At 41.8% G+C, this 21220-nt stretch overlaps 4 protein-coding genes across 5 annotated transcripts in view; 1 reads left to right on the top strand and 3 right to left on the bottom strand.

The window, feature by feature from the left end:
• Window positions 1-688: 688 nt before the first annotated feature.
• LOC136436307 (protein THEM6-like) lies at window positions 689-4156 on the bottom strand. The gene is made up of 3 exons (XM_066430165.1): window positions 3815-4156; window positions 2038-2249; window positions 689-1371 (listed from the first exon to the last, which is right to left on the bottom strand). The coding sequence occupies exons 1-3, from the start codon at window positions 3963-3965 to the stop codon at window positions 1138-1140; spliced, it is 597 nt and encodes a 198-aa protein (XP_066286262.1). The 5' UTR covers window positions 3966-4156; the 3' UTR covers window positions 689-1137.
• Window positions 4157-4877: 721 nt separating this feature from the next.
• LOC136437219 (protein THEM6-like) lies at window positions 4878-8055 on the bottom strand. Its single transcript, XM_066431699.1, has 3 exons — window positions 7905-8055; window positions 6762-6973; window positions 4878-6413 (listed from the first exon to the last, which is right to left on the bottom strand). The coding sequence occupies exons 1-3, from the start codon at window positions 8053-8055 to the stop codon at window positions 6180-6182; spliced, it is 597 nt and encodes a 198-aa protein (XP_066287796.1). The 3' UTR covers window positions 4878-6179.
• A 1382-nt stretch (window positions 8056-9437) lies between these two features.
• LOC136436300 (GPI inositol-deacylase-like) lies at window positions 9438-13423 on the bottom strand. Its single transcript, XM_066430154.1, has 2 exons — window positions 13287-13423; window positions 9438-12350 (listed from the first exon to the last, which is right to left on the bottom strand). The coding sequence occupies exon 2, from the start codon at window positions 12305-12307 to the stop codon at window positions 9590-9592; it is 2718 nt and encodes a 905-aa protein (XP_066286251.1). The 5' UTR covers window positions 12308-12350; window positions 13287-13423; the 3' UTR covers window positions 9438-9589.
• Window positions 13424-13672: 249 nt separating this feature from the next.
• The window catches only part of LOC136436303 (integrin-linked protein kinase-like), a 30849-nt gene continuing 23301 nt past the window's right edge, over window positions 13673-21220 (top strand). The window contains exon 1 of one of the 2 annotated variants that reach the window (XM_066430157.1): window positions 13673-14503. In XM_066430157.1, coding sequence (XP_066286254.1) covers window positions 14415-14503 — 89 coding nt within the window. In that variant the 5' untranslated portion in view covers window positions 13673-14414. The remainder of the gene's footprint in view (window positions 14504-21220) is intronic. The other variant, XM_066430156.1, reaches the window with a different exon arrangement.

Below are 21220 nucleotides of genomic sequence, written 5' to 3'. Positions count from 1 at the left end.
GGAAATCGTGATGAAATTTCACATCGCTCATTTTTGACAACTGATTGTTAGACCACACCAATTTTATTCGTTGGTTCTCGTTTTTTTTTTTTTTAAATGGAGTGACAGGGCGAAAAGAAATAAAAATAAAATATTTTGCAAATAGTCTGGGGTGAAAATAAGGGTTTACATTACATAAAGAATAAGAGGATTATTCAAGTTTCAGCTTTGTCTGGCTCGTTTTAATGCAATGCACCCCTTTCTTTGATCTAGTACTATAATTTCAGTAACAAAATTACCATTTGCCATGTAATGTATGGATTGATATTGAGAAGTAGTTTTGATAAATGAAAAATTATAACTTATGATCAATGTGACCACACTTTTTAGGTATGTGCAGGCCTTTATAATCTATTTTGGTGGCTATTGAGTTCTACAACTGAACATATAGTAAAATTTGGAGTTAAAATTTGTGAATGGGAATAGCGACCAAATTTTTTTTTTTTTTAAATGGGAAAATCAGGGCAGGCTATTCCGAGAAGCAACAAAAAATTGGCGTGGCCTTATCTGAGTTTAAAATAAAGCCCCTAAGATACCAAATACATGTACAATGTAGTCCATAATTACGTAGCAAGTCAATAGGTGCAGACTCGAACTAGCTTACTAAGTGATGCATGCTAGGCAAAGACACAGCTAATAAGCAGAAAACTCTTTTGTCTAGAATTTATTCAAGTAGATTAAAAGAGGACGATGTGAAGGACTAATGGAAAATATTGACAACAACTGGTTTCACCCTAGCCTCCGTTGCAGACTCCTTACGACTGTTTTATTCTAAGTTACCATTTTCTTATTACATTTTTTTATTGCTTGCCGGCTAGTTTCCCCGAGCTCATGGGTTCAACTTCATGATACTGTAATTCTTGTTTCTTTTACTGTAACTTTATGTTCACTGTTTTCACGGTCACCTCTGTACCATGAACTTATCATCACCGTGAAAAACCTGTTGTAATTATCTATGATTCCTTCACACATCTGTTCTGTAAATCACTTGCTGCCACAATTAATGAAGTTAAACTTCAGTGAAAAAGCATTTTCCTTACACAGCTACCGTGAAGATAAAGTGAATTACAGTATACTCCGTCTAACCCACGTGGCATGTCACAGACTTTTGCGGAGGTTTTCGCTGGAGATGTTGTTCATTTCGATCCACGTGGTGATCTCGGATGGAAACTCAGGGCTGGCCATGGGCTCCCCACACATGGTCTCCACCACCTTGGCTGGACTGGTGCGAAGCACGGTCTCTTTACAGTAGACTATTGCACAGATGAAGTTGTCTCTTAGGGACTCCAGTCGCTGCTCCACATAGAAAGCCTTGTCGTCCCAACATAAAACCTGTGGAAAAGACAATTGGTTGGTTTGAGGCTTGGGAAAAAAAAGCCCAAAATTTCCTTCGACCATATGTCCTTTCGAAATGATTCCCCATTTGTATATGATTATGCTTTCATGTCTTCTTTGAAATCGACTTTGGCAGTCTACGACATAACTATCCGTTTTCCGATGTTCTTCTGCAATATATGGCATATATTTGCAACTTTGGCTGCTTCTCTTTACAATTACAGTTACGGTTGTAAACTTCTTAACTTTTCTTGGGGGGGGGGGGCATTGAGTGTCCGCAGATGTCTTACGTACAATCAAGTCAGTGTGTTCTAAGGGGAACCAGAACAATGTTCACAACTCTGTGGCATCGTGTGGCGCAACCGAGAGGTTCGAAACCACTGATATGCCCCGATGTCGTGCCCTTGGGAAAGGCACTTAACATGACGTTCCTCACTCCACCCAGATGTAAACGGGTACCTGACTTTGGTTGGGGAAGGTCGCATTGAGGTTACCTAGTGGCGCCGAATGGCAGCCGCCCAGACCCTTGTGACAGTTCCAAAAAAGTGCACGTGTGGATCAAATATGCATCGGTTGCCCATGTGTATTATGTGATTGTAAACCCTGCACCAATTCAGCACTAGAGAGGCTGCCATTGCATGGGTAATTTCTGTAAACTCTTGCCTTAGATCTGACTCGGAAAGGTTCCAGAAACTGTAGTGATCTGCGGAAGCGGATGGTTGATGCTCCTAATACCGCCACACCTCCCAACTTCGCTAGGCTGTCCCAGATTCCTGTGGACTCAGACAGCTGGAAACGGGCAAAGTCACACTTGCGCGAGAAGCGAGCGTTGTTCTTGTAAAACGCGAAGCCCAGATCAGTGGTGGTTACCAGGCCTGGAGAAATGCGGACAAAAGAGTTGATATCTCATTGGCACAAACAGATGCTAAGTCAATAATAAAATGGCAATATTGGTGCATTTATGGCTAGCAGTTTCTAAGTAACGTGTAACCTGATGTAAACCTAACTCAAGAAGTTTGAAAACTTGACTTCAGTTGATCATTTCTTAGTTGTTACTCTTTCAGTTCAATATCTTGATACTGGTTACTATCATTACCCTTTACAATGGTACGCGTCACCTGCAACAATCGTGCATTCATGGATCGAGCACCAGCGTCAGGCTATGGTCACATTTCCAAACCGGGACCCGGCCGGGCTGCTTGCGGGAACAAAGAATAAAAGTGTTCTAGCATATCATAATAGATATACGCAGATTATGCTCAGGAACATTTTTATATGTTTTGTATGTTTTGATGTCTTTTATATCATACCTTTCGTTCCCACAAACTGCCCAACGTCTGGGCGCCGGTTTGGAAATGTGACCGTAGCGTTACTCATGTAACACGTGTAAGCGAGTCAAGAAAATGAAAGTACCGAAATTTTGGATATTGGCAGCAGGGAAGGCTTAGCATTTGTCGACAACTCACCCACGAAATCATTGTTGTTATCCCACAAAAGCGTAATCATTACAAATTACACCTATGCAACAAGGCATAATTCAAACTTACAACTTCCTAAAGTCATACTAAAGTCCGGCCGTAGAACATTTACGTACAGGGGTGCATTTGCATGAATGATTTGCCTGCAACAGTTAGAGTGGCCACGTCTGGCCTATCTCTCAAGAAGCTAAACATCACTGCTTACCTCTTGACCCGGTCTGCCACACAGACTTTGGTCTACGGTATATGATTCTGATTGACACTCGGTTGTGTATTTATCTTTTTTATAATTTTGGGATGTTTTTTGCTCATTGGTTTATCTTATTCCCTTCTTTATGTTACATTATTCAGCCGTGTATGTTATTCTGTACAGCGCACGCCTGTAAAGCAGTGTGTTTAGCACTGAGCGCGCCTACCCTGTATAAACTAATAAAGACAACATAAGTAACTAAACAGGGTATCAGTTTAAAAGACAGTGCTCATCATAAGAAAACAGGGGACACAAACGATATAGTCGGGAAATTCCGTTTTTTTCTTCTCACGATCTGCACACGAATGCAGCCCTGGTGCATGGTGCTCGACCCATGCCATGGATGTACGATCATAGCATACGGAGTACCATTCATGATTTGTACAGGGGTTTCAATAAGTGAAGCTTTCCAATGATACACAAAACAATATAATTGATTACGTACCAATGGAGGTACATGTATGATCAACCGAAATCAAGTTCCCAAACTTTTTGCTAAGTTCAGATCTGAACCATGTTACTGAAGGCGCTTTAAGTTGAAGAAACCAGCTTCATTATTGCCTTCACCGTAGGCAGAAGGTTATATTTTTTGTTTCATGTTAAGCAATAGGAATATTCGTTGGTAACAGGACAGCCACAAGGCAGAAAATCATATCGTTCCGACCATCAGATATGTCATTTATCAACATATTATATAAGGGGGGGAGCTTACCATAGGTAACTACGTCCTCCAATACGCCTTTCTTCCGTATTGTTTTCTGTAACCTTGCGACCATCCACGTGATGAAACCGTTGAGGAAGTACCAGACATCGAAGAAGGCAAACGGGGCGAGAAGAGCTACCAGCAACCAAACCGTTGCCATGTTGGAAGAGTACACTGTTGTAACGAATAGGTAATCAATCAATTCATGAATATATAATTACCATATGTTGATTAGGCAGGATCCGATGATGATCTTTTGGAGTGAAGGTAGCTGGTGACCAATAGCCTGGTGACAGCAGCGCGATTGGTTAAGGGATTCTAGATAAAATATGCGCGCGTCGCTTGAAGTTGGATCTCGGAGTTGCAGTCTCGTCGCTTGTCACGATAGCTCTGGATAGTTGTATTCCTAGCTTATGGTAGTTATCTCCATGAAAAATGGAGATATAGTTTTGGGTGTGACACTGTCTGTGTGTTGGTTTGTGTTTCCGCAAGCATGACTCTAGAACATCTGAATGGATTGTAATGGCCTTTGGTATGTGGGTAGGTGTTGGGAAGACAAAGGTGAAGGTCGATTTTGGGCCACCTAGTATGTGACCTTGGTACTGCAGCATTACTTTTTGTATCTTTTGTTATATCATGTGTTTAAGCATCCAGCAACACTGGGGCATGTATATATTGTGAATCACTGTTTTCCTTGTAATAACCAGACCATCGCATGAACCATATTATGCATATACATGTACTAGTACATTCGAATTGTGACTTCAAGAGCGTTATATCTACATCAGACTTACGGCTCACCACCAGTAATTCATACCCACTCCAGTATATGTACATTTTGTGCTTATAAAGTAATCTAGTTCACATAAACCTCAGTTATTAGAGTGTTTCACACATTAATGTTCATTCAGGGATCTTTGACTATGTACATTGGAATCACATTTTTGACTATTTCTCTGCGTACATAAGAAAAGAATAATCTGTGTGTGCGTGTGAAAAAAGAGTTTTATATTGTTTTGACAGCAGTATTGCCGCAGTCTATTTTAAAGTTGAAACATGACAAAGAGAATAATTGGCTTTCTTCTGTCAACATTTTATTGTAACATGTATCATGTTTTCATATCCCTTTCTGGCCCAAACATACTCCTGAGCTGTTGTTCTTTGTGCAGACTGATACAATTTTTAATATAATGACAAAATCCTGTCATAATGACAATGTTGTGTGGTTTCTGGACAAACCTTTAATTTTTTACTGTTATACGAAGCTATCTTGATTTATTTGTAATACTAGTTATTTATGATTGATTTATGAATGTATTCATTTTAGTTGACCTTTTGTAATCATCATACAATGTTATGTTCTGTTATTTTATGTTGGGGTTCTCCCCCCAGAGCAGGAATCTTTGAAAAACGCCAAAGAGCGACATGCACTTTCTGGTGAAATGAATAGAATGTAAAGAAATGAAAATGTGGATTAGACCAAGTACACCACAAGTGCTGCCAGTCAATAAGGATGGAGCAAGCCAAATGTAAGTTCCCCATCATCTGAAATATTACCACATCATATCTACTAGTTATAAATCATCATGGCATGATATGGCTTCTACATAAAATTACTATACCGTCACTTATTTTGCAAAGCTTGCAGACTCGGAAGCTTTTATTGTTGACTTGTTAGTTGTTACAACCTTTTCTTTCCAGCCTCACCTCGATTTCATCTAATCCGCTACAGTGGAAGCTAGTTATTTGTTCACCAATTTCTTTCACCCATTTGTCAGTGTACATGTATTTACTAGTGTAACAATGAATGTACCTATTTTTGCTTTACCTCGTCCAACAACCTGACAATGAGTTTCATGTCACATCCACCTCTTGCCCTGAGTTCAAAACAAAGCCCCTGAGATACCAAATACAATGTAGTCCATAACTGATAAGTGCAGACTCCCTCTAGGTTAAATATAGAATACAATCACCAGAGAAAACACACATTTCAATGCGGAATGCGCCAGAAGTTGAGGGAGTTTTGTGTCCTCGAACAAAAAACTGTAGCAACATTGATTCCAACTTCCAAATCCGGTATTTGAATTTTGGACGGCAGCGCAACCAGCGCGCTGAAATGCATTCTAAATATTCTATGGAAGCCTGTGTGATACGGAAAATTATCACACGGTCCGGAACACCCGTATCTAACGTTTTCGCGGCCCAAGTATGACATATTAAGTGATACATGCTAGACACAGGCAATAAGCAAAAGCTTCTTTGGTCTATGTAATTCATTGAAATAGAAGAGAAAGATGTGAATGACTGGTGGCAAATATGGACAACTGGTTTCAGCCTGAGCTCATGGTATACTCCGTCTAACCCACGTGGCATGTCACAGACTTTTGCGGAGGTTTTCGCTGGAGATGTTGTTCATTTCGATCCACGCGGTGATCTCGGATGGAAACTCAGGGCTGGCCATGGGCTCCCCACACGTGGCCTCTACCACCTTGGCTGGACTGACACGTATCATGGTCTGCTTGCAGTACACTATTGCACAGATGAAGTTGTCTCTGAGGGACTCCAGTCGCTGCTCCACATAGAAGGCCTTGTTGTCCCAGCATAAAACCTGTGGAAAATACAACATCTTTTAACCTTTAGCACTTTGAAGTAGCTGTTTGCCACCCAAGTCCCTATTGGTTACCGAGTTAGGCAGTAGGGAGTTCTAAAGTTATAAGGATGTTGGGAAGTGTCTGGAAGTGCTTTAGACAATAACAAACATACATCAAGTCAGTAGCAGCAAATGTTACATCTAATCTAATACCCTTTACAACGGTACCCCACAGGCTATGGCGGTCGAGCCAGCCATATGTGAGCTGGTTTTGAGAAAACGGTACCAAAATTTCCCTCGACCATATTGAGCAGGCCCTTGTTTTTTTATGGTGCTTTTGCTGGAAAAACTCTTCACAGTTCTTGCCTTAGATCTGACTCTGAAAGGTTCCAGGAACTGCAGTGATCTGCGGAAGCGGACGGTGGAAGCCCCCAAAACTGCCGAACCTCCCAACTTCCGTACGCTATCCCAGATTCCCGTGGACTCCCATAGCATGAAACGGCCAAAGTCACACTTGCGCGAGAAGCGAGCGTTGTTCTTGTGACACATGAAGTCCAGATCAGTGGTAGTAACCAGGCCTGTAAAAGTGCAGACAAAAAAGACACAAATCAGTGAATGCTTCATCTGCACAAACAAATGCTAAGTCAACAAGATGTTGGCAGTCTGTAATGCTGCCATACCTGAAAAAGCTGCAAGGGGGCCAAAATTCACCAGGTGTCTTCTGGACCTCAATAAATACCCACAGAACTAAAGTCGTAAGGGATCTAGAGTTATAGTATAGATGCAAACACACATACACAACCAAAACATTACCTCCAGTCAGAGGTGTCACCCTCATTCCCAGAGCTAATAACAACAAAAAGTCAATATTCGTGACTTGACAAGTAACGTTACCTGATTTAACCTGACAGAGTTTGGAAACTTGACTCCAACTGATCAGATCTCAGTTGTTACTTTATCAATTGTGTTATATACAATTGGAATCTTCGTTAACGTTACTGTTTACATTGGAGATGATCACCCGAAAAAAAAGTTTCCAAAGTTTAAGATTATGTGTTAACGCGTTAGGTTTATGATCTGATAGATCCTGATAACGTTACTATTAACTATTCTTCAAGCAGAGGCTTCGATCGAGAGGGGTAGTTCTGTCCGGGATTTCTAACGTCCAGGAGAGGGACGTTAGAAATCCCGGACAGAACTACCCCTCTCGATCGAAGCCTCTGCTTGAAGAATAACTATTAAATTAACCAGGATTGTGAAAGGGCTTAGGCACTTTTAAGAATGCTTTATGTAAAGCTATGTAAATATCTGTCAGCACTTAACATAACAACAGTTCAATAAATCTGCATGGAAGACTTCGTTTTGACCATCAGATCTGCATGATATCTGACCAAGGAGGTTTTACTCCTTGATCTGACAGACTACATATACCGGTATGACCTTTGGCAACAAATTAGTGGGAGGGGGGCGTGGCCGGTAAACGACAAAAACGGAGAAGTAAGAGCTTACCATAGGTAACTACGTCCTCCAATACGCCTTTCTTCCGTATTGTTTTCTGTAACTTTGCGACCATCCACGTGATGAAACCGTTGAGGAAGTACCAGACATCGAAGAAGGCAAACGGGACGAGAAGAGCTACCAGCAACCAAACCGTCGCCATGTTGGAAGAGCGCACTAAGAAGATGGGGGTGTTTCTGACATAAATGTTCATAGGGAGACTTGTAAGAGAAGTTTATTACGTGTGTTGGTGTGTGAAAAAGTTAGCATCATTTTTTTCTAGGCTAGATTTTTCTATAGTTTTGCAAATCTTGTGAACTTTTTTGGACAATGACATCTGCTAAGTCTCTTCCCTCTCAACGTTACCTGTTATGGTTGATTTCAAAAGTCCAAAAAACTATTTCAAAAAGTCATGACAATTGTTTCATACATATGTTTCAGTTTCAAAGTGAAAGTAACTTTACTGATAGACAATCACACTCAAAACATGTAACAATACAAGTAACTTCAGTTGCACATGTTCCTTTTATTCTGTCCATACATGTACATAGAAAAAATTTTGTATCAAAACCATTGATCACAACAACACAAGCAGCAACATATTTCTTCCAACTAACACAGCGTTTTGAAAACATCTGTAGCACCACTGCTTTCAAGTTTGTTACTCGTTCCTGTGTGCATTCATACTGCACATGACTGTGACCAAGTTGTGCATATCCAGGATTGCTTATAGAAGAAATATTGCACTAAACATAGGACCTATTGCCATATAGCACATATCCAGACTATTATAAAAACTGTTGTTATTTCTAGTGACATCCCACTAGAATAGACTATGTGAAATGCTTCCATAAAAATTACATCTTAGATTTTGGTGGAAACCATACTTCATGGGCACCTTCAAGATGCACTGAACATTATGTCTAAATTTGAGAAGAATTTGTCTTAAAACTCTTTCTTCATTACACTCTATAATGTGAACATTCTTTTAAGAAACACATTTTCTTGGTCCCCAAAAATTGTTAAGAGACATAGTTGAAAACTGTCCAACAAATAACAAAATAGCAGCAATTGGGTTTTTTGTTTGTTCGTTTTACATAACCAGTTACCCGCCTGTAGGCATAACACACTAGTTTTGCACAGTAGGTACAAGCTGCGTAAGACCATGCTGTCAGGTTTAATCCACTCAAACAGAGAAGGACTCCTACTCTTTTCAACAAACGTTGTGGGATCTTTCATGTGTGGCTCTCCTCACAGGGGACCTCTGGCTTTACGTCCCATACAAGCAGCAAGGACGCATTGCACACAACTACTGCAAAGTCATGCCCCTCTTCACACACAAGAGGAGGTCAACCTACTTTCAACTAATTTTAATATGCTGCATTATCAATGCATACAAGACCACTATTATAGATAAGTCTGGAGTAATAAAACAAAAATCAATGTATCAAAGTATAAGTTCTAACACATATAGACTGTCTTATATTCATGAAAATTACATCTTGTCAAAGTGTTCCCCTTCTGCTAAAAAGATAGCATTCATAATTGGACTGAGACAATATATTTATTCACAAACCAAAGCATAATGCTCTTGATTATAAATCGAATCCTTTACATACATGTGTAACATTCATTTATGAAATATGGCACATCTTATGGCCGGATATGGACATGACGTATGCTTCATGATGCTTCCATTACACCATTCTGTGACAGAAAGCAACCACTACAAAAGCCCCAAGTATAAAGTATGGAGTCCTGTAGAGGGCTACCATACAGAACATACAAGCCAATATCGCACTGATGTACACAAACCAGGATAACCAAACAACACTGCGCCTCTTCCTGAGGTTACATCCCTGCAGAGGATACAAGAAAGCAAAACACGCACTCATGGCAGCTGCAGTGTACAGGGCGGGGTCCGCCGGTAGCCTGTACTCGAAGTTCAAGTTCTTTCCCCGGAAAACGACAGAAGGCATGTAGAGCATCGACATGAACCAGATCAAGTACAGAATTGTGTACTGGAGGTGGAAGGTGTCTTCTGCATCGGCGAGAGGGCCAGGCTTTTTCTTGTCGTTCTGCAGGTTCAAACAGTTCTTCAGGGTGATGGTGTTGGCATATAACCGGCAGGTTTTACCGAAGTAAAGTGCTAGAACGAGAGCAAAGGCAAGTGCTCCCGAAAACTGGCTAGCTACGGCCAGAAAGGCGCCAGAGATGACGAACAGTGCCGCTGGATGGGGAGCTTTCCTCGCCATCTCTTCAGGATCGGCGGGTTTCTTCCCAAACCAGACCATGCAGTGACCTATCATAGTCACTCCCCCGAACAGCGCAGCTGACACCATTGTGCAGATGGCACTGGCAAAGAAGTAGAAAAGGATCGGCATGGCATTAAACCATGTTCCCTGAGCCTTCATGACTTCCGAGTCTGGGAGGGGGATGTTGAGAGACAGGTACATCAGACGTGCACCTTGGTAGCTAATCAACAAGGAGAAGAGGTTGACCAAAGGGGCAACTCTGTATGGTTTACAGAAGGCTGCCTGCGCTTCAGAAAATGAAGGACAAGGTTGTCCACGACCAAGTGTCCTAATCTGGTAGGACAGTACCATCAGTATGATGGTCACTGCAAATGCAGGTAAAACAATACCATGGAATCTTATCAACTGACCTAAGACTTCCACAAAGTTGACCCAAACTTGGACCTTGTAGTTACATTTTGGATTCAGGTACAGGCGGAGCTCTGGATTGGTGCTCTCATCCACAAGTTTTCCACTTTGCAAACGCATCGAAAGTTTACCATCTCCACTTGCCTGGGAGACGCTATAAACGTCCTCCTTGAACCATGGAATGTGCATGTGCATCTTTGTCATGTCATTGTCCTCACAATCACTTATCAAGTTGGCTGTGAAGGCATGATAAACTTCTTGTAAACCTACGACACTGATGTTGTAAAACATTGTGTTGTTAGGAACTTCAACCTCAACCACCTTTTGTATGGTAAAAGACATGACGTGGGGGACTTCCAATTCCTGAGCTTTCTCTGTACCATTGTAGAACTGTGTTTGCAACTTCACTGGCTTTGATGACTTGGGTACAGACACAACAACGTGAGAAAAACTTCTGTAGCTGGCCAGATGTAGGTGAACAACTTTGTGACCTGAGTAAAGAGGAGGGCTGAGCTGAGACCGAGAGGACATATCAAGCCCCTCTTTACACCTCTGCCCCCCCTCTTCTTGACACAAGTACACCCAGCTATCTTCTACAATATTGGTAGCTGCTACAAAGGTATCTCTACCCGACTCTTTGTCAATGGGGAACATATAGTTTGTTACATCCTTGTTTCTAGGCTCTGTAAGTTCCCATATCTCATCTGTAAGCTCGACCCACTTATCACCAGGAGGGATTGCACTTTGCACTGATGTTAAGGAGAAGGACTTGCTTCCAGGGTGGTGGAGAAAATGGTGGCGAAACACCTGCATCCTGTGTTTCACATCCGTTGTGACCTGCCTTGTCTTTGGGTCGATGATGTCAAAAAGCGCTCTTTTAGTGGCTAGCACCAACTGTTTACACCATACTATTGCCAGATGGTCGGTAGACAGCCACACTTTTGGTATTGCCGATGTCACAGCACTGACAGCATTGGTTTCTGGGATGATCCCTTTCAGAGACGTCAGCCCTGCCCGAACAAGGTAGTCTCTGTGAGCCCCTCCTGTGGAGGCTATGGTAACGTGTGAAAGCCGTCCACTGCTCATTCCATCCTGCCAAAACTGATTGACTGTGTTGTAAAAGTCTGCCATATACTGATCTGCATTGACGACAGGGCTTTGGTGGGGGGTAGCTTGAGTGATGATGGTGTTGACCATAGAGGGGTCAAAGTCAGGGAGGGTGAAAAGACCCCTGGCTATGATGCCTCCCACGGAGTGACCGACTAGAATCACACTTTTAGGCGGGGCTTCTGCCTTCCTGTACATTGAGAGGATCTTCAAGATACATCGATGGACAAACTCTGTCTGCTCTGACAGTATGGCCCCGAACATTCCCGTCAATTCCTCGTTCAGATCCACGGCAAAGTAGTTGAAGTGGAACGGAGTGCGGAGGTGCTGCGCTTTCTTCAGCGCCACCGAACCGAGCGACCTGACCTGCTTGTGGCTACCGGCGTTGCCCGGGATGAACAACACGGGAACTCCTGTCAGCTTGAAGTTCGTTGATTGCCTTGCATACCTCCCCTCGGCGTACAGGTATAGGTTGTACCGCGGGAACGACTTGGTGACGTTCTCACTCAGAGGGACGGGCAGGTACTCTGGGTACTCGTACATGTAGGTCATCTCGCACCTGTTGCTCTCGTAGTTGGACAGGATGTCGAACAGGCCGACCAGGACCAAGCCCAGCATCAGTACAGGCATCACACTAAATGCCATGGCGACTTCTTAACTTTGCTACCAGGGGTGGGTTTGGCAAAAACTGCAAAGGAAAGAAATTTACATGTGTCAGTCGTGAACACATTCACTGTAATTCAGTCAACAACAAAAAGTCAATATTGGTGAATGGTGAAATGTACCTGAACTAAATATGACACAAAAACTTTGGAAACTTCACTCTACTTGATCATATCACTGTTGTTACTTTTTTTTTATTCTATTGTATTAGATATCATTGGAAAGCTATCAGTATCAATCATGGATTGAGCACCAAGATTACTCATATGAGTGAGTGGCAGAAATAAAGGGTGCCGAAATTTCCCTGTCAACAGTGTTTGATTATGGCAGGGAAATCTCAGCAATGTTGCTCATTGCAAAAAAAAGCAAAGTAACCACAAATGAAACAGCTTTCCAGTGACATGAAATACAATTCTCATCATAAGAAAAACAAAACAAGGGTTGAGGGAGATTTTGGCACATTTTTCTCACGTCCCATATGAAACGCTGTGTGCTCGGCTGTATCATAAACCTATGGATGTACGACTATTGACTAAATGTCACCTTGCTGTTCGAATTCTTTTCTGACTAAGATACCGATTACAAGATCACACTTCTCTGACTTCTCGGTCATTGACCTTTTGAAACAAACGTGCTTTTTGTTTTCAAATACAAACAACCTTATGACCCCTTATCAGTAAGCTTATTCATTGTAGCATTTCGTCGGTTAATTACCTTTGCATGCTTTGAAAATTTCTTCAGACAAAAAGACGGCACCCGTTAAGGTATTTAATAGATCACCAGTCCACAGCCACATGACAAAATATGTGGGGTCAACAGGTGTAAATGGACAAACATGCATGAATAGGTTTCGGGACTGGGCAGCCAAATGCCGGCAACCCCAAAGCGCCATATAAGCTCCTTCCTCGACTATCCTGTCCCATTTTTACGCAAAAATATGACAGTAACGTGCATAACCAACCTGTCTCTACAGATGAGCCTAAAAGCCTCTACAACCAGTGCAAAAGAGACAAGTTGACGGACAAAACGGAATCTAGCGAGTCGCGGCAGCCATTTTGCTCGCTCGGCCTGGCGGGAAGGTGGTGCGCAGTGGGCGTGCGCAGCTCAGGGCGTCATGCCAAATTATGTCCCTACCAAATTTTTGTTGCAACACTTTCTAAAGTTTATAGGGACACTTTATCGACAATGTGTAGAAGCTCAACCTCACGAAAAAGTTTCTTTGGGTTCCATTGACCTATCAATGTTGGCCAATTTAATTTGTAACCCTAACTGACCCGTGACCGTAACCGCAACCCTATATCCACGCATTCAAACAACCCCTCCTAGCGCCTCAGAGCAGAAATCTGTCAGAACATGAATTTGACGCGACACGGTGCCAGTCCTGAGTCGGACGTCCGGACACGGGAGGTCAGCCTGCTGCCCCGCCGCTCGTTGGAATTTCCGCGTTTTCAGGAATTCCCGCTGGAGTTTCGCCACCCCGAGGAGGGAGCAAGCTTCCACAGGGTCTGTGCCACTCGGGGATTTTGTAGATCTGCTTGGATACTGAAGGGGAGGTGTGAGATCACCAGGAATTCGTGTGAGTGAGCGGACGGGAACCCACTGGGGCTAGGAAGGCGAGTTGGGTGGGTGGGCGCAACCGATATCCTGGAAGTAAATACACGCGATCGGCGAAGTGACTTCCTGTACTAGAGGTCCCGATCGGCTGTGTCACTGTCCTCTATCTATAACGAGACGGTTGACACTGATCCGAGGCTGCTTTCAGCAGGCATTCGTAGCGGAATTTCACGAGTTTCGGCGGTCAAGAACGGTGTGTGCCCTCCCACCGCGGCGGGGAGGTCTTGAAGTCCAGCCGAGCAAAACAACTCCATCGCCCTCTTTAGCTACGTGGAACCATTCGGCGACCCCGAACCTTGCTATTTCTGGTCCCGATTGTTTGGAGAAGGATTCATGACTCCCCCGAAGGGACAGAGGACGCTCTCCTGACATCCACACGCCTGGTAAACCGTTCTTGTTGTACTGTCTAGGATTCCTACTCACTTCCGCGTGCCATTGGAAAATTTGAGACACCGGAAAAGCGATCGGACAGAATATGGATGACATCTTCACCCAGTGTCGGGAGGGGAACGCCATGTACGTGCGTGTGTGGCTCGACAACACCGAACACGACCCGAACCAGGGGTGAGTATCCCGCAAACAAGTCACCCACGAATTTCTACCAGTTAAAACTCTACTCTTGTGTCAAAAAATAGCTGACACTGCCCTAGTGTTGGTGACTAATGATTCGAAGCTTGCCAAGAATTCCAAGTTATGTCATTAAAAGGTACACACTTAAGCAATAAATTATTAATCAAGTATATTTAGTTGTGTAGTTCATTGTAGCCACCGACATGCCATCGTGGTCTATTTTATCCCTGTACCGTTTGCTTACTATAAATAGGTTGGATGTTGAATCATAGTGGACAGGGCCCTCTGCTTCCATGTATGGAGTGGGAGGGGCTACTTGTGTATTGTCTGGGAATGGGGTTTTCCTATCTATCTTGGAGTTTGATAACGTACTGTCAACATTATGTAAATTCGAGTGGAAAACAAAAGTTTGGAGAAGGCAGAAAATTAAAGTTGTGTCTGACAACGTCACTTTGGGTGTGGACCATTCAACTTCTTTCAGTTTCAGCTTTACTTTTTGCACTGGATACAGTAGATGTAACATGCTATGTTACCTGTTCTAGGATAGTAAGGCGTATTTGAAATGCAAGTGCACAAGACATCAGCTAGCTGCGTGACTATGATTATTTTTGTCTGTACTAAATGAGATTTTAGGACCCAGGGTCTACTAAAAACACAGATGGGGTTTAGAAAATGCCCAAAAAGGTCAGCGTAGGCAACAAAATCATGTCTCTGCCTGTTCATGGAGAGAGAACAATTTGTGGAATTAGAAAATGAGAGATCACTCCCAGGATGGTTTGCAGAAATCATGGTAGAAAATTAGATTGAATGTAATTTAGGTGAAGGAAAAAGAATGCTAGAGATGGGCGTATCTCGTAATTGAGAACAGTCACAGACAAGAAGAAGCCACTGGGAAGAAGCAGGCAGCCAGAAAATTGAAACTGCAGGAGTTCTTCAGCTTCTGCTGTGCTGTGATTTAAACAGCTCTAATTGTTCTAATGAGGAAATAGGAAAACAAAAGGGAAGCCGTACAAGTGAAACAGTCTATTGAACCTAATCCATCTTTTGTTGTGAGGATCCCAAAGGGGCTTGTCATTCAAATGAATTGATGGGGGATAATCCACGCTCCTTCACAGCGTCGTAATAAATTGACTTGTTCCACTGAATATGCGAGTGCGAGTCTTTTATGCAATTCACTTTTTGGCCGCATGAGGGCTACTATAGCGGTTTGTTCGCAAAGACAGCCCTGGGACAGAGAGCGTATTTTTGGTGCGCGAAGCATGCTGGGAGGACGGTAGTATCCTGGGGACGTGAATGTATGTGCGGAGAAGGCCAAACTCGCTACCGTAGCAAACTCCCTTCCGTGACATAACTCCCCTCTCGGCAATCTAGAAGGGTAATCTAACACCCTCGCAGCGCCACCAAATTAGGTACATTTTAAAGTTCCCTTTGATATAACGTATCACCATTGTGGCAACATTTTACCCCCGCAGGGTTGAACAAGTTTTCAAAAATTCACTTGCCCTATCGGGCAAGTAGAAAAAAAATCTACTTGCCCGAACCAACTTTTGACTTGCCCGAAATCTAAATGACATTTTTTCTTTGCATCTTTGCTTGCGGTAATGAATTCTGTTATTTTTCAGTAAAAACGTCTTGTTAAGCATGTAATTATAGCAAAAAAGTTTTAACTACAAGACCAAGTTGTGTGGATGTCATGATCGTATTTACGGGAAATGACAAAAACTTGAACAAGAAGCATGATATTACAACGTATCTTCTTTCACTTAAACCACGCCAATTTCATTTGTTGCTTCTCAGATTTTTCAGAATAAAATCAGAGCGATACAGAAAAAAATTTTGGCAAAAAGTCTAAGGTAAAGACACAGGCTTATTTAACATAAAGAACAACATTCAAGTTTTCAGCAAATGTTGTGTATTGATCATTCCTTAGATCCAGTACTACAATATTCCTGTGTTCACTGAGGGCTATTATTATTCTCCCATTTCTTTAGTAAACAGAAGAAAAAATCAGGTATTTGTCATATGATGGAAAAGTTACATTTAGAGTGTTGTGGATCTAATATAACTAAACATGGTTCTTATGATATGGCCAGTTTTGAATCATTGTCGTGAAATTTTTATTTTCTAGATAACATTAGTCAATATCAATCCACACATGTACATCAAGCAACACCTTCAAATGATTTTTTGCAGTATTAACATTTAGAAGTTGAACAGAAATTTAGAATATCCTGAATATACACTCAATCAGTTAAAATGTTGTGGGAACCCTCAGAGTGTGTCATATCCACAATGTTGCTGTTCAATGAAAGAAGGAAAATGCTACATTTAGAGAGTGCTCACAGGGATATCATGTTTCAAAGGATTTGATGTTGCAAAGTTTCATGCCAGCAGGTCTACGAACTGAGAGAGCCATGGGTGTTTGTTTACATGTACTATGTGAGCCAAATTGTCCTGTTTTGGGTTCAATTCATAATCTTTTGGAATATTTTGAGAGAAATGTAGTTTCTAATGATAAGATACATTGTGGTGTGGTGTTTTTGTGATCCTTTCACTGGAATAAAGTTTGTTTTGAAACAGACTGCATGAAAAAATCTTACTTGCCTGATCGGGCAATTGGGGGAGGATATCCACTTGCCCGAACAGCACTTTCACTTGCCCCGGGCAATCGGGCAACCATACTTGTTCAACCCTGCCCCGAAATAGTAAACTTTCGTCTTGTTTTCGCCTCGGTAACTGTAGAAAATACTAGCTTACTAGTGTACAGTCACACGTTGTATAGAGACGCACACAAGAGTCACACAACTTACGATTTGCTAAGGTAATTGAGACAAACACAAAACAAAACAAAATGACAGCCGTGGATTCCATATAGTTTTATTTTGTGTATTGGTTGAGCCCACGATCTAAACCTATGGCTTCTTCGCGGCGCTGGGTACGAGCGTGGGGATAATCCAAATGCCTACTCTGTGATGATTGAAGTCTGATGTCATACCCCCCAGGGACTGTTGTGATAAACATGGCACTTCCTATAGTCAGGGACACCAGGTGTATTGGGACACCAGGTGTATTGGATACAAAATGAAATAGCCAGAACATTGCTCACTCTCTATTCTATTCTTATTCTATTCTATTCTATGATAAACATACACAGGAAATCTAGGGCAAATGTTTAATTCACATTCACGATCCAGCATTTGTAATGATACAAGAAAAGTAAAAATCCTAAGAATCGAATATGTAAAAGGTTCCCCTGGCCCTGGGTTAGAGTTGATATGGTATTTACTCTAATGTTTTCACCTACTTGTGATAAAAATGATAATATATAAGTCAGGGTTTCTTAAGTTGATAGTTGATGTTTTGATTATACCTTTTTTGTCTTCACAGTACTAAATACATAATCATGATCAATTGTGCACTGGTTGCTATGATTTAAATTTATTCTTTCAAACAGAAACAAGACGTTGTTTCAATTTAACACTGATGTCTGTCAATTCCAACCTCAAACACCAGTCCATCGTGAATTCCCTGAGTGCTTTGAATTGGTTAATTGGTCATTTAACACTCAGCAAAATGAGATCTTAGCGTTTGATATGAGAGTTAGCCAAATCACTCAAGTGACACCTCGTGGGTATTGTAAAAACATAACTATTAATTCATTCTATTCTACAAAAAGTCCACATCTGGGCCATTACATTCAGGGGTCAAAAGTACAGGTGTACTCTCAGAGTCTCAGTGGAATAAAATTTGCACCTGTTTGCATTTGAGTTCAATATCAAGTGTGTGTGTTTGTTGTGTGGGCGGGAGAGTCTTGGGATATGAGTCACTCTCCCAGTTCAGATGACATCCATATGTGGTGAAACCTGGGTGGATACAGCAGTGATATTGGCACTGAGCAGCTTGAGTCACTCCAGCTAACATAACACACCTGAACTAGAAAAATGAGTCATGAAACGAAATGGTAACCAATATTATTATGTGGTCCCTCATCCACCCACATTTCAAGGAGATGATTGAATATGAGACCTGTATTGCATCTATATGCTCTTACAAGCTAAGTGTGGATCATGGTAATAAAGCAGAAGTACAATTACATAAATACAAGAATATGGTATGGTAGTCTACAATGGCTAATGTGTACTACCAGTAGTATGTATAGGGTCAAGTTCTTCTTGTTTGTTACCACTGAAAAGCATTTTTCTGACATGGATAGAAATACACTCCCTGCTATGTGCAATTTGCAGAAAATTCTTTTCAAAGATGATGAGTTTAAAAGGTTGGGTTTGTGGAATTGCAGGTAACTCAGCAATTTTAGTCATTTTTACTTGGAACTTAAGACTTGTTATTCTTCTCCTTAAAACACCTCACCTCTAAAATTGTGCCATGACCCGGTGTGTTTTCCTATAGCCTATAAACCCAGAAAATGTCACCCTTGGAGGCGAACAATAGTGAAGTGGCCCTTTGAAGGACAAACAGACGACAGGTGCTTGACTCTCACCAAATGGACACACCCGACTTGTGTTCATGGCAAACACCTTCACTGTTCTGCTGTCAGAGTCAGGTGACCCTCTCAGGTCAAGGATAGGTTGTTCAAATACTGTTGAAAGCCAGCACTACTCATTGCTTGAAGTAAATTGCAGCTATCCATCATGCAGCAACCTATACCAGTTGAGAAACAGTTGGGCTGTCAGGATAGAGCAGAGAAAGTATGGGGTGGGCAGTCAAATGATAGTACCGGTATTTTGGGTGCAAAAAAAACATGGAACCACAGTATCGTATGATGTTTCAGATAATTCTACAGTAGTTATACTGCTTTTTTTTCTAATGGCCATTTTAGTAGCCGCCAAAGAAACTCCAGCACAAATAGACATGTAATGTGAGTTTGTCATACTCAGTGTATACATAAGTCCTTATTTATAACTGCAACAGTTATAAATAAGGACTTATGTCGTACTTTATGGCACTGTATATTCCAAATATGTATCATGTTCCACATCCAAAATGCTTTTGTCAATAGCAGTAGTCCTGCATTCAATGGCAGAAGTCCTTAAAGTCTTGAAGATACAGTGGGCCTACTTTTAAGAAATTGGAGAAAGGTGAAAATTAGAATTGCATGGGTGGACCTGAATTCAAAATATTATCTAATATCATCACAGTGATCACAGACATACTGTTGTGTTCATCTCTAGTTGTTATTCAGTCCCCAGACTGTTCACACTGCGTTTTCCTTCCTGATTGATATGTATGGATGGTTGGCAGTCCCCTGGGTGTATCCGGGCACATTGTCCCTTACATCCTGCTGCAGTGCTGCCCTGACCTTTTCAGTACCAAAATACCTCTACATTTTAGCCTGATGCTTAATGTACTGTAAATGTGGCTTTGAAATGTTTGTGGTGGTTTTCTTTTTGCAGTTCTTGTGGTGACCTCTTATAATGGCGAAATCATAACACCACGAATATGTCTACTGTACAACAGAATATTGCTTCAAATACAGCTAAAACATCCTTTTCCCTCCTACCACGAAATAAAACCACTGCAAAAGTAGATGCATTTACAGTAACGCCTGCCACAGCCTTTTATAGATAAATCTCAGTTTAAAAACATTCAAAGCATTGATGATACATAAAAGCCAAGATGGATGTTTCACTAAGGTTGAATTGGGAGGGGGCGTGTCTTGATAATTTCCCAGGGTGGGACTAAGGGGTCATGGCCTTTGAAGACATAAATCTCCAAGCAAATATGTTGTGTGTTCTCCTTTCTTTATATATCACTTGGGTGGTGCATTTTTACTGTTAGCTTGTGTGGGAGACATACAAGATACTCTAATGAAATACAAGTCAAGCAGAAAATGGACTGCTGGTTGGAAAGTAATACTTATTCTGGATTTCTAAGTGGCTGCAACTGAGCAACTAAACCTTAACACTGAATATCATTGTCCCCACTGGGTCTTACGGTATGCCACTGGTCAGAAAAATGTTTTCTTTTTGACAGAAGGTTTTCTTCATTCCAATTCCATTGTCAAGGTATAACTTCAACTACCTGAACTTGTCAAAATGATGTTTGTTTGCTTAGCAATACTATCACTCTTCACAGTCACAACAAGAGTCAAGAGCCTGATCTATTACTTACTACATTTGTGTATTGCATTGGGTCCGTTAACAATACAGGAGAGCAGCAAAGCACTGGAAATGCTGTTAGAAAACAGAATTATTCAGCCTTGTCAAAAAGGGAGTGTCGCTGATTACCCTATATCAAATGTCCAAGTTGGCACGTCTTCAAACATTGCATGTCAAAATGTTAACTGTAACATAGCTAATATGATCTTGGGTGTACCCCTTCCAAGGAGACTTGGGGAGTGTCTTTTGTTTTCTTGCAAGGCTTCGAGGAGGACATGTTTACGAGGAAAGTCTCCATCTCTTATTTTGGTCAGCCTCTTAGCATACCTCCCATGTTTACTCTTTAGAGGAAGGGCGTTTACTCTGGTAACCCCAGGTAAACAAGGCAACAAGATCCGATGAAGTATTCCACTCCTGTCCGCACGCCATGGATGCCCTAGTCTCTACCAGGCAAACTATGTTGGCTATAGGGAGGATAATTTGCCAGGGGAGTTTGGCCACCATAGGTTTGGCCAGTTGAGGGGGAAATGTTAACCTTCCTGCGGACCCACCCCTGGCCAATTATTCCCCATTTTGCTGAATTCTACAATCCATA

Source organism: Branchiostoma lanceolatum, chromosome 6, assembly GCF_035083965.1.
Source record: "Branchiostoma lanceolatum isolate klBraLanc5 chromosome 6, klBraLanc5.hap2, whole genome shotgun sequence".
Taxonomy (NCBI): Eukaryota; Metazoa; Chordata; class Leptocardii; order Amphioxiformes; family Branchiostomatidae; genus Branchiostoma; species Branchiostoma lanceolatum.
Note: the sequence above shows the minus strand (reverse complement) of the source record. Positions and strands in the feature narration are given on the sequence as shown.

What these genes read in the sequence shown, in the direction of transcription:
- LOC136436307 (XM_066430165.1), bottom strand. Translation starts at nt 3,965, where the DNA reads ATGGCAACGGTTTGGTTGCTGGTAGCTCTTCTCGCCCCGTTTGCCTTC. An exon ending in GGAGGACGTAGTTACCTATG is followed by an intron (nt 2,250 to 3,814) that starts GTAAGCTCCCCC and finishes GCATTTCTCCAG; the next exon opens with GCCTGGTAACCACCACTGAT. An exon ending in CTTTCCGAGTCAGATCTAAG is followed by an intron (nt 1,372 to 2,037) that starts GCAAGAGTTTAC and finishes TCTTTTCCACAG; the next exon opens with GTTTTATGTTGGGACGACAA.
- LOC136437219 (XM_066431699.1), bottom strand. Translation starts at nt 8,055, where the DNA reads ATGGCGACGGTTTGGTTGCTGGTAGCTCTTCTCGTCCCGTTTGCCTTC. An exon ending in GGAGGACGTAGTTACCTATG is followed by an intron (nt 6,974 to 7,904) that starts GTAAGCTCTTAC and finishes GCACTTTTACAG; the next exon opens with GCCTGGTTACTACCACTGAT. An exon ending in CTTTCAGAGTCAGATCTAAG is followed by an intron (nt 6,414 to 6,761) that starts GCAAGAACTGTG and finishes TATTTTCCACAG; the next exon opens with GTTTTATGCTGGGACAACAA.
- LOC136436300 (XM_066430154.1), bottom strand. Translation starts at nt 12,307, where the DNA reads ATGGCATTTAGTGTGATGCCTGTACTGATGCTGGGCTTGGTCCTGGTC.